This window comes from Odontomachus brunneus, unplaced genomic scaffold (genome assembly GCF_010583005.1).
Source record: "Odontomachus brunneus isolate Ranch 3 - 2012 unplaced genomic scaffold, Obru_v1 Obru_scaffold_018, whole genome shotgun sequence".
Lineage (NCBI taxonomy): Eukaryota > Metazoa > Arthropoda > Insecta > Hymenoptera > Formicidae > Odontomachus > Odontomachus brunneus.
The window spans coordinates 2961689-2974986 of record NW_022639468.1 but is presented as its reverse complement, the minus strand read 5'-3'; the positions used below and the strand labels follow the sequence as shown (position 1 = coordinate 2974986).

General features: G+C 40.7%; 2 protein-coding genes and 1 long non-coding RNA gene across 6 annotated transcripts in view; 1 reads left to right on the top strand and 2 right to left on the bottom strand.

The window, feature by feature from the left end:
- Positions 1-2993: 2993 nt before the first annotated feature.
- On the bottom strand, positions 2994-4983 carry LOC116841756. The gene is made up of 3 exons (XR_004377604.1): positions 4258-4983; positions 3456-3580; positions 2994-3058 (listed from the first exon to the last, which is right to left on the bottom strand). It is a non-coding gene; the product is annotated as an uncharacterized LOC116841756 (long non-coding RNA).
- Positions 4984-5285: 302 nt separating this feature from the next.
- LOC116841755 (nucleolar protein 9) lies at positions 5286-7837 on the top strand. The gene is made up of 2 exons (XM_032810091.1): positions 5286-5696; positions 5763-7837. Exon 2 carries the CDS (start codon positions 5768-5770, stop codon positions 7595-7597), a length of 1830 nt encoding a protein of 609 aa, XP_032665982.1. The 5' UTR covers positions 5286-5696; positions 5763-5767; the 3' UTR covers positions 7598-7837.
- Positions 7838-8020: 183 nt separating this feature from the next.
- Positions 8021-13298, bottom strand: part of LOC116841754 (protein CBFA2T1) — a 41801-nt gene continuing 36523 nt past the window's right edge. For 3 of the 4 annotated variants that reach the window (XM_032810086.1, XM_032810087.1, XM_032810089.1), the window contains exons 6-8: positions 11512-12155; positions 10728-11026; positions 8021-10415 (exon numbers count right to left, since the gene is read on the bottom strand). In XM_032810086.1, coding sequence (XP_032665977.1) covers positions 10161-10415; positions 10728-11026; positions 11512-12155 — 1198 coding nt within the window. In that variant the 3' untranslated portion in view covers positions 8021-10160. The other variant, XM_032810090.1, reaches the window with a different exon arrangement.

Here is a 13298-nt window from a genome sequence, read left to right as displayed (position 1 = left end):
TGGTTGTCTGCTTCGTCTCTGCAACAGAAAGCAGATTTAATTTAGTATTACGTACGACAATAGAGGTATTAAGGAGCTCGATTTCAGGAACAGAATTTCTAATTTCATCAGATTTCTAATTATGAATTCAAATCAGTAAAACTCACCTTCGCGCCAACTCTGCCAGGCCCGAGCCAGATCCTCCGGCGCAGCATCCCCTTAGAATCGAGTACTCGTCTCTGCAACAAAAAACAAATTTAATTGAGTACTAATTAGTTACCCGGCGATAGAGATATTAAGGAACTCGATTCCAAACAAGAAAATGTTCAGTTTTGTCGAACTTCTAATTATAAATACAAATTAGTAAAGCTCACCTTCGAGCCAACTCAGAAAGGTCCGAGCCGAATCCTTCGGCGCGGCATCTCCCAGGCATCACATCCCCTAAATCCGCGTGACTACGTCTGTTCTATTGAACCTCTGTGACAGAAATTTAATTTAATTAATAATTTAATAATTTAGTATCGATTAGTTACACGCGACAGCAAGACGAGGAAAAGAAATTGTCGTAACGGCACGCTCGAGTTCCTCCCCAATGCGCGATAAAAAATAATTAAATAATAGCCGAACAAGTAGTAATAATATTCGATTAATAATACTCGATTAATGGATGATGATAATAATATCTGATCGACAACCATATAATAATATACGATAATATCAATTAATTACACACGACAACAAGACAAGGTAAAGAAATCGTTGTAACGGCACGCTCAAGTTACTTCCCAATACGCCATAAAAATAATTAAATGACAACCGAATAAAGAAATAATAATACTCGAATAATAAATGGATGATGATAATAATTAATCGGCATTGAGGAACTCGATCGCGACGTTTCTCTATCTAACAAGTAAAAGGTAAATAAAACGCGATAATTACCTGTCGCGGTAAAGTTCGCAACACCTGCTCACGTGATAAGTACGCGTCTTAATTCGTCTTAATTATTGCCTTAATTGTCGCGAAGTCGAAACGCGGTATTAAAAATTGGCGCGGAATAGTCTAGAAAATAACGCGGTAGCTCCCGATGTGCTCGTCTCAATAGTTGAGAGTGTTATGGCATGACGCTCGACACGTACTCGCGCACGCATGTTTACATGACCGCCCCCCCCCCCATGCGCCGCTCAGTCAACGGCCCGAGCGTGCCGTTACGGCGGTATGTTTACCTAGCTTTGTGGAGCCTAGAGTTTTTGTTAGAACCGTTGCCCAGGTATTGTATTACCGATTATTCTATCATCATTATTTCGTTATTTTCCACTCGCGAAAATTATCACACGATTGTCGAACAAATATTATTATTACTACTATGTAATATTCGAGTATTATTACTTCTTTATTCGATTAGTATTTAATTATTGCTATTACGCGTAGGAAAACAACTCAGACGCACCGTTATGATGATTTCGTTACCTCGTCTTTGTTCAGTTATTATCGTCATTGTCCAATTATTGTTATTCATTGTTATTACTGATTATTCGATCATTATTATTCCCTTATTATCTGCTCGCGGCTATTATCATACAATTATCGATCAGGTATTATTATAATTATTATAAAAAAATAAAAATATTCGAATAATAAAAAAAGTAATAATATTCGAATAATAATAATGGTAGTGATAATAATACCTGATCGACAATCGTACGATAATATCCGCGAGTGGATAATAACTGAATAACGATAATCAAATAATCAGTAATAACAATGAATAACAATAACTGGGCAATGGCGATAATAACTGAACAAAGACGAGGTGAAGAAATCGTCGTAACGACACGCCCGAGTTGCTTTCCTACGCGTAATAGCAATAATTAAATAATAATCAAATAAATTAAATAATAACAGAATAAAGAAGTAATAATACTCAAATAATAAATGGATGATGATAATATTTTATCGGCATTGAGGAACTCGATCACGATGTTTCTCTATCTAACAAGTAAAAAAGTAAATAAAACGCGGTAATAACCTGTCGCGATAAAACTCGCAACATCTGCTCACGTGATAAGTACGCGTCTTAATTCGTCTTAATTGTTGTCTTAATTGTCACGAAGCCGAAACGCGGTATTAAAAATCGGCGCAAAATAGTCTAGAAAATAACGCGGCAGCTCCCGATGTGCTCGTCTCAACAGTTGAGTGTTATGGCATGACGCTCGACCACGTATTCGCGACGCATGTTTACATGATCCGGCCGCGCCGCCCTCCTCTTCCTCCCATGCGCCGCTCAGTCAGCGGCCCAAGCGTACGGTTACGACGGTGTGTTTATCTAGTCTTTGTGGAGCCTAGAGTTTTTGTTAGAACCGTTGCCCAGGTATTGTTATTAGCGATTGTTCGATCATCGTTATTCAGTTATTATCCGTTCGCGGATATTGTCACACGATTGTCGAGCAGATGTTATTATCACTACCATTTATTATTCGAGTATTATTACTTTTTTACTCGGTTCTTATTTAATGTATTCGGTTATTATTTAATTATTGCTATTACACGTAGAAAAGCGTAAGTGTATCTTTTTTTCCTTGAAAAATTACGCAGAACGCAGCGCGAGGAAGACGAGACTGAGGAGAAATGATCTAGTTTTGCGACAATGGCCTGGTTTACATCGTGCACTTGATACGTACTAAATAGTAACTTTCTATTAAATAATTTTAATATTGACAATGCATATGAACGACGACGCATTTAATCGATACATCTTGATGAGTATTATACCAGTTACGTCGCGCGGTCCGCTCATCAGTGGTGAGACAAAAATAGAGCGATTAGACGTCTGTCCTTTTCTAACTTACTCATTGTACGGAAGTACGGACATAAACCAGGCGTATCTTATTACCATCTTATTACCACCGCGAGAATGCGCCTAACAAACGTAGTAAAGGCGCACTTTGTTAAATGGCGTCTCGAAAATGCGCCTAGCTCTGGCCATTGAAATCAGGCTGGTGGCCGCTTTCATGCTTCTCTGGCTGCGTTCGGGGAGACGCTATTTAGCGCTATGAGTGTGCTCTGTCCTTGTTTGTTCCTGAAAGTTGAACAAAGATAGAGCTAAATAACGTCTCCCCGAAAGTAGCCTTCCTGTCACTTAGTATTTAGTATTTAGTATTTTTACTTCTAATAATTTAACTTAGTATTTTTACTTCTAATGATTCTAAGCAATGTACTATTTCCATTATATCTTACGTTATATTAGTTATATTATTTAAATTCGCGAATGAAATATAAGACTCAACACATAATATCCCTTGTCCACAACCTTGCTTTAATCTATAAGCCGTAAGAAATTGACTAACTCTACAGTCGATTATTTTAAAAATAAAATTTTAAAAATAATTAACTGTGGTTGGTCAATATCTTACGACTTAAAGATTAAAGCAAGATTGTGGACAAGGGGATAGTCCCAAATACAAGGTTGTACTCACCGGTTACCCTTTCGCAACTTGAAGAACTCCGTATTGCTATATGATGAACGAGTGCTCCGAGACTTCCTTCAATCATTTGGCGAATCGGAGGAAGAGCCACAGTCCAATGATATGAATTTCGATTACTGTAACATGTCCAGCACGTGAGATATATATTTCATTCGACACACGCACTCCCGATGATAATTTCCGCACCAGATTTTTCAACGGTTTGTAAGTATAACGTCCAATGATTTGAACTCAGCAACGTTACAGAGCAACAAACTCACGAAACTATTCAACACTTTAGCGACTCAAGATACTCACACTCGATGACTACTTGGCGATATTTCATATAACGAACGCGCGTAACTTACTCTCAGCATTCGCGGCGACAATATTTCACATGCATGACCTGTCGATGCGTTGATATCACACGAAATACGAGACAGCTTCCCAACACCGTGCTAACGTTCACCGCCATTAGTCTTTTAACTGACCGTAGCTGCATATCACAATTATTGAGAACCTCGAAGATTATCGAGACACGCAACGCAGCCACCCCACCTAATCACGGTAGTCCGTTTGCACTCGCATAGCGACAGCTTCACGTCGTGTGACGTTACGTTCAAATGTTGCATTTGTTACATCTTTTCGCCGGGAATTGACAATGTGAAGGAAACTCGGGCAGCCGATAGCCATTTGCAACATCTTTTCATGAGATATCTAACGAGATTCTTTGACGTTGAGAATACAACGAATGCATGAAACTTTACTCGACATTCCCGACGACCCGAGATGCTCACTTCCGACGGTTACTTACCGATATTTTCCATAACGAATGCGCCAGATTTACTCACGGCATCCCCGGCGACGATATTTCACGTGTGAGACTCGTCGATGATCCGAAATCATGCGAAGTACGAGGTAGCTCCCCAGATACGTGCCAACATCCACCGCCATTCGTCTCTTGACTGACAGTAGCGTACATCGCAGTATTGAGAATCTCGAAGATTATCGAGACACGCAATGCAGCCACCTACTCGCCCAATCACAGTGTTCTATTTACATTCGCATAGTGCTAGTTCGCGGTAGCTTCATGTCATTTGTCATCACGCTCGAATGCCGTAGATGCTCCGCGTTCGTTGCATCTTTTCACCCGACAAAAGTAAATTCCGCGTGCCAACGAGTATCGGGAGTGCCGAATCAAGTGACGGGCGATCGTTCCAGAGCGTCAATCAATCCGCGCGAGCACGATTAAACGCGGTGTCTCTCAATGTCGTGTTCAACGTTTCACCTCTGAAACGTGGGCAAACGAGATGGAGATGTGATGCGTACACGGCCACCTGATGAGACCAACACTTCGATATCCCGACACTTCTGTTGATTTCCCGTTTCAGTAAGTCAAAGTCTTTTGTTCGCATTAAAATACACTTCACTATCAAGTTTCTTTTGGAAGAAGATTAAGTTTGTTTTCAAAACATTCACTCTCTTTCCGGCTTGTGATAAAGATACAATGATGCTTTCAAAGCGTCCAAAATAAACTTCGCCCAAGTCAGATTCGTTACTATCGACAAGGTGTCGTTAAACCGATAATACAGTGATTTGAAGATAATTAGTTTTGGCATTATCCGTTTGATCATCTGATCAAAATAGTTACGACACAGTTAACCTTTCTAACGCAATATATGAAATCGTGCCCCTAAATATTGACAATCACAAACTCACATGAAATCGTTAGATAACATCTCGTCGGCGTGGCTCAACAGACAAGTAATACAAATAATTATAGAATACTAACATTCCGATCGTTGATAACATTATATCAGAATCGTTCGGAAGCGCAATAACATGCATTTATTGGTTAAGCGTTAAATTTATGTTTCATTTGGCGAGTTTATTAAATGTGTCGATTAGTTATCGAATAAGGAATTTCGAAAGAATGTTTATAAAGAAATTAAGAGACTTAAAAGTGTTTTACACGTCAGCCAGTCGGTACATTCGACAACATTCGTTCTGTGACGAATGAATTAGCCGTAGGCAACATAACCTAAATATCTCGCCCATGATACAGATATACAGAGTGTTTTGTTTGGCTTTTTAGATTTCTAAATATTAAACGTTTTTGTAAATAGTATCTTATAACAAACACTTGAGTGAATTGCACGGTTGAAATCGTTTTATTCGTCTACATCATATTGATTTTTATTCATAACCACGTGGGATAATAATACAAGTGCAACACACGTGGCATTGGTTAAGGTAACCTCTAAACATTGTTATTTCTTTTAAACCCGATACTTTGGGTTAATCCAGTCGTTAATCCAGAGAATATGTCGGAATCACACGATGTTGTCGGGAAGAAACGAAAGAAGAAGCGTTCTCACATGCAAATGGCTAAAAAATTCGCCCGTCAGAGATACAGCGGTAATGAACTAGACAAGGACACCTATCAATATTTGATACGCGTTCTCGAGCTGATGCGTACAGGATTTCCTACATCTGAGGAGAAGATGATGTATGTGCATAACGTCTATCAAGAAACTGTAGGACACGAAGTTGAATATGCACAAAATCAAGTTGGTTCACGTGTCATGGATTCTCTATTGAAGTATGTTGACTTGGAGACCATTCAGAGGCTGGTGAAGGTGTTTGAGTCCTTTCTGAGGAAATTGAGCAGCGACAGATTCGCCAGTCATGTCCTGCAAAAGATAATAGTGGTCTGCGCTGACAGAGGCAACAAGGTATCTAATACGTCAATCACAGACAACGCTACTGTTAATAAAGCAAGCACAGAATCAGGGGACAGTGTTGCTGATGCTGTTGTAGAAGTTAAGTGTTCTGAAATAATGGTTTACAATAATATTGTGCTAAAGCTAAGCCGATACTATATTAATAACATGGAAGAATTTGTATTTGATACTTATGCTAATCATATCCTAAGAACAGTCATAGAGTGTCTAGCAGGACTGATTGAAGATGCTGACAGCGAAGGTAATAAGAAGTCTGTACCATGCCTTGCAAACAGACGTCCTGTAATACAAGAATATAGAGATTTATTGGTACAAAGCTGTGATCGACTACAAAAGTGGCCACAGTTTCTCGAGTTTGGACAAGATGAAATTACTTCTGGTTTAGTACAATGTGTCCTGTATTCATTGAAAGATGTTGATCAGGATTTAACAAGTTCTATAATCAAGAAGATTAGCAAAAAATGTTTTAAATCTGGAGAAGATGAGAAACTATCAAACATATTCAACGCAGAATGCTCCATCAGACTATTGGAAGTTTGTTTGATGGTAGCACCACCAAAGAGCTTCAAAAAACTATATGAGACATTCTTTGCAGGTAATTTGAAACACTTGTGTTTAACACAGAGCACTAATTTCAGCGTACAAAAATTACTGGATCATTGCACCAGCAAGGAAGAACTGGAAATAATATTCGATGAAGTGTCAGAATATTTTCCGGAAATTCTCAAGCGAGGTTTCACCGGGATACTGGCCAGCACTGGAAACGCATGCTTGAGGTTGCAGACGAAACAAGGCGCATTTGTCAATGCTATAATCAAGTTACTAGAATGCGGCACATCCACGCAAGATCAGATGCAGCTTGTACCATGTACGGTAACTCTAAAGAATCCGGCTCAATTAAAAACTTTGCCAAACAATCAACAGCCACCTTTCAACTTACACGGAAGTCTGATGATACAAGCGATGCTGCGTTTCAACAAACCCATCAGGATTGTAAACTCTATATTAGAGATGAACAATGAGGAGTTGCTGCGCTTATTCGGTGATCCGAAAGGCAGTAGAATTCTCGACGCTTTCATAGACAGCAAATATATTGGCGAGAAGAGTTGTGAGAAATTATTTAAAAAGCTACGCGGTACTTGGGCTGAGTTAGCTAAAAGCACGCATGGATCTAGATGCTTGGATAAGATGTGGGCATGGGCGCGCATGAATCAGAAACTCATCGTTATGGAGGAGTTGGCCGCAGCCGGAGAATCTTTGCGATTAACCAAATCCGGAAGGATCATATACACAAAGTTGAACGTGCCATTATTCCAGAGAAGTAAGAAAGATTGGTCGGAGTCGCAAGGAAAAGAGGAGAAGACCAGAGCACTGTTTGCAGATATTACTGGGAATGTTTCTGGAAAATAATAATTCGTAATATTGTAATATCAATTCTCTCACGCGTATATTATATTTATCGGATGTATGATAATCTATATATTCAATATATATCATTTTTTATCAAATATCACATTTATCTTTGTTATTTGCGAAAAGTGGAGAGATCTTTAAAATGATACTAAATATAGAAGAAAGTAAAGTAGATGCATTATATCATGTACCTGCAAAAAATATCACGATACGTTATTAAAAATTAATACATTAAAAGTGCACATTATTTTATCGAATAGCTATCAAGCTTCTAGCTTTTACAATTTTATGCTGATGCTATCCTACGAGAAAATAATGGAAATTCAATCCTATTATTCAGTTGGATAATTCCTCAATTCCTCTAATATAATCGTAGGGAAGAAGGAGGATGCAATGAAAAATAATTTCTTGATATTATTTTTTTCTTACATTCTGACATAGAATAATCATATATTTCGTTAGTTTATAAATACACTTTATAGAATCCATCATACATCCCCGCAACGCAATGTGTCTAGGAAAAATTACAATAATTCGTAGTCTATAGATTTGAGCAAAGTTCCCTAACGCATATGACGATAAATTCACTTCATCTTCATCGTGACTAGACTTAAATATACGTGATAATTATATCCTGAGGTGCGCGCAAAGTAAAAGGTTCGACTCACGTTACATTAGTCGTTACAATCATTAAACCTATCAATTGACTAGGATAAGATCGATGCGATTCGTCTTTCGTGTACGAAACATCGAGATGAGTGTGAATACGCGATAAAATCAAGTCGCTTGTATGTATGTGTGTGTGCGTTTGTCGTATATAAGTATGTATGAGTTTCATCTCGTGATACATCCTATTTTCATAACGATATGTTGCGTTGTAATATTGAGACACGATAAGAAGTTACATTCAGGTGAAAGAATGCATAGTAAACTATTGTTTGGCAGTAAAAAAACAGAAAAATAGAAAGAAAGTAAAACTCGTGCAACATTATAATTTTATGTATCTCATAGATTCAATCAATAGCATCGACGATAGTAAAAGTTCCGTGCTTTGTCAAATCGTTACAAGCAAGCGAAAGATGCAATTGCATCTTCTAAGTCGCGATAAAGAGTTCGCTAATCGGACGAGTGCGTTCTTCGGCTTCGCGTCGTGAATAATTCGATAATTGGCTAATAGCGAAATGAAGAAATGTCTACGCTAATGGGAGAGTTATTTTCGTAATGCTACATTTACCGCTAATGTCGATTTGGGACAATACCAAACGTATGTCTCCGCTGCGATTCACTGTGATCGAATTCATTGATATCTATTATTCCTTCAGTTGCAGAAAGCGCTTAAGACACGCATTATTCCTATTGTTTGATACAATTCTAGATAATGAACGGATTGAAAATTTGCAATCCGGTTAGAGGATAAGAAGAAGAACGGCTGGCACGATGCTGATAAATGTATACGTTCACGACAGTGCTGTGCATGCTGTTCCGCCGGTGCTATCTACCCGGAAAACGCAAACACCTATGTGGTCGGTTACGCTACTTGACGTGAAATCAGTTGCTCAAATTTTGCGTGATTAATTGATAAAGTCCTAAAACACATTTATCATGCCCGACGTTTCATCCGAGGCGTGTAATCGACTTAGTTAAGAAGTTTGCCTGCATATCTATATGCATTTTTGACACTAACCATGCTCGATCATTAGCCCAAGGCAGCCTAAAGTGAATTTTAAACATAGCCTCATAAGATGTTCCGGTCTATTTTACATATCTTTGTAATATGTTTGAGTATCATTATTCAGCTCAGTTGAAAGACAATTTCTGAAGTATTAAAATCAATCAATTGGAGATTCGTATCTTTAAAGATTCGTTTCAATTATGACAGTTGTAAGTTTCTTTTTATTTATCATTATATGACTATTTATCACCTGACTGAAACGCCGGAATTAGAGATGTACCTATTCAACGGACAACTGCTTATCAAAATCAGTTAGTTGCTAGTTCGACCAGCAGTTTGTCTTGACAAGCGAATAATCAACTCTCTCACAAATATGTCGAACTAGAGAGATTCTTCTCCAGACTCATTCACATTTTTAAATGGATTACGAAAGAAATCTCATAGTCAGTTTCGTAGAAAGAAAAGGACACATCGATGAGAGTACGCAGAAGATGTATGATCGCTAAAAACCCTGTAGAAAATAGATGAATTAAGAAGAATTGACAGAAATTGATCATATGAGTGCGAAAATCTCTAATTTTCCAAATTCGGGATCGGCTTCAATAGAATTGTTAATAAATAATTTATCGCGCTTCGCGCTCTTTCCATTTCAACTACCACGAAACACGATCGGAAAGCGAGAAAGCAAAAAACCTAACATCTTTAAACCAATCCCCGATTTCGAATGTCAGATATTTAATTTCACAGGAATGGATTCCTCTCAATTCGTTTCAATTCATCCATCTTTCACAGCGGGGAGTTCTCGTGGAATCGCGCGCACGATTAACGCGACTCGTGATCGATCGATCTGACTGATCGCAGAGCCAGGTTGTTCCTTGCACCACGACGTCACTTCCCCTTCGAGACGCCGGCGGATGCCACCGGTGCAGTATCGACCTCGTTGACGGCCGTGGGCAGATTCGCGGCGGCGACCCTCGGTGGGCTACGCGAAGACGATCTTCGTGGTTCGCGCGGCGGCGGATTGTTGCAGGTCGCGTGATGGCCAGCCTCCCAGTCGCGGTGCTGACAGAAAGAACCGCAGTACCGGGCGATTCCACAGCCCCCGCAAGTCTCCAAAGCGGGCCTGCCGCAGTTCCAGCAACTCTGGAAGAGGAATAAGGATGGTTCACCCCTTAATCGAAGCTTGATTTCGATGGAATCCTGCATCCATTTGAATAATTCAGTATTAATTGGAACAACGCGAAAATCTAGAAATCAAATAAAAGACATATCATATAACGAGGTCCAAACAATTGGGACATCTTAGACAAAATAGGAGGAGAAACAAGAAACATAATCTTCGAGACACTTTTAAGAAACAAGAGCTGATGGCCTCAGAAACGTAAATATATATAAAGACATATCCTGATGTTTAATATCCAAAAGTATTATAATCAATCGTAGGATTGCACTTACGGATCCCATCATACTGGTGAGGTGGACGTCCTTTTCGTCCTCGGTGGTCGACGCCGCCGAATTCGGCGTGGTTGTCGGCGTCGTCACATTCCTGGCATTAGTCTCGACTGCATTCGAGCTTCCGTGAACCCTCAGGAAAGGTCCTTGGCGGAGATTGCCATGATTCCTTTGGGAAAGAGGCAGATCTAGTAACCGGTGAACCCTCAAACGTTCATTCGCTCTCGACTCTGCGACGGCAACCGCCACAGCGCGTTGCATTTCCGCCACCGCGGCCCTCTTCACTTCTAACACAGCTTCCTCTGGAGATTTCCATAAAATCAAACATTCGATTATTATTTATTCGTATATAGGTGAATTTAAAATGCATAGCACGCGAAAAAATTAGCTCGGAAAGTTAAAATAACTAGATTTAAATGATATACATATACATAGAAAGAACGATTTATTGATTCAAATAAATGTTACTTTGGAATAGTCCAAACAAATTATTTGGTTGACACAACAAAAATATTTCTTTGGAACTAAGCCGCCAATAAATATTTTTGTTGCTTCAAACAAAATTTTGTTTGATCAATCGAGAAATTCGTTTGGACTATTCCAAAGAACCGTTTATTTGATTCAATCAAATCGTTCTCTCTGTGTATCTTGTCCAAAAGAAATACTGATAAGAAATACTGTGCATGTGTGCTCGCACACATCTATAAGCTTTAAGAAATTCGCAATAAAAAATTCCAAAACGATACAGCTGAGGATATACGTAAAATAATATGATCGAGGTACCGACCGGCTCTTCGTTTCACTTCAGCCACCTTGTCCTCGGTGGCCCTGATTGTCTGCGCGACAATCTCGCCGGACAGTCGCTTCAGACTACCATCTCGATCACCAGTGGACGACTCAACCTGTACGCCGTTGGTCGACGAGGGATTGTTACCGTTGCTGTTGCCGTTATTGCTGGTACCGTTCTGCGCCGCGACCACACCTGGTGGTGGCGCCGCAGCCGCTGGACTGGAGCATCCTCGACGCTGAAGAATCGCCAGTGCTCTCTTCGTTTTCTCGACCATGCCGAGGATGCAGTTGAGCATCACATGAATGTTCTTCCACTCGTCGTCGAGGCTGCCGCCGTTCTGAGTCTGCAAACTGTGGCTCATCGACTGCTGCGGCTGCTGAGTCAGATGATGCGGCCCGGAGAACGCGTTTATCTGATTAATCTGCACGAGACTAGGCGGCACTGGGCTCGGCCCATGACCGTGACCGTGCGCGTGACCTTGAATCGATCCGCTCGAAGAGTGTAGCGGATGGTACCAGCAATAGGACGGGTCCGTTGGCTGCTGAGGCTGTTGCTGCTGCTGATGGTGATGGCTCCACGGATTGGTAGGCCTCTTGCCATACACCGGCATGTCGTCCAGGAGAGCTCCGTTCTCATAATATCTGAAAAGCATTGAAAAGGATCGCTAACGTTATGGGACAGATGCAGTAGTTGCCGATATGATCGGATTTAGCCGGATTTAGAAAAACGATATAATAATTTCCGTCAGTCAAAGAAACTAGAGAAACTAGCGACGTGGAAGACGAAATTAAAGAAATTAGAAAGTGACTCATGACATCCTTGAATCGTTGAAATATGAACATTCTCCGAGTACTCGCTCGATCGCCGGACTGTATATTACAGAGCGCAGCCCTTTACTTTCGCCCGGCGAATTATTTGGGCATTCAGCGTGGGAGTCGATTGCGTACTAAAGACGCCGGTCCGTGTGTACGTTCATACACCTACGTTCATCGAGACGTGTGCGATGTATATTAACAGGATGCCGATAAGCACTCGAGGCAAGTTCGCCGGTACTCGTGGGCGAAGAGGTAGCAGGCTGCACGGGGACGATGAGGGGCGTTCGGGAAAGGTGGTGCCCCGATGATATATGGAAACGTCACCGGCAGACATATCGAGAGGAGGCCAGGGTGGCATTGCCAGGGAGCACACCGCGTTTTGTCGCCTTCGTATTCGCTTCGCGGCGTCCCTTTCCTCCCACCCTATCTACGTGCATATCATCCTGACCGGAAATCCCGGCCGTCCAGCACTGATTTCATCAACACTTCGGCGGTCAATGGAAATGGCACGTGGAACGCGAATGTTAAGGCACCTCGTCGCGATGATTCTATATTTTTTCGATCGAAGCTACACTGTGTGTATATGTATGTATATGTGGGTAGAAACGTGTAAACGATTCGCAAGGAATTTTTCGCTTTCAATCGCTCGCAACTTGAGAAACGTCGATGCCCCGACATGCCACTAGGGAAAATTCGTGGTTTGTCGAAAAATCGGTCTCTCTAAGGAATATTTTTATGTCTAACGCATCTTACGTATATAAATTGCGTAAATCTTCATTTGGAGTCGCTAAAGCTACCCTCTTGTAACCTTCCGGAGCGCTTCTGCGCGAATTATCAATATCGACGAGGCGTTAAACACCGCGGAGGCAATTTCACGATAATAGGCGCTCGATCGCGATAAATATCGGCGAGAAATGCAGGCCCGCGGCCAAGATTTTTTTTAAACGACGCAGCGCATTTGCGGCTTGG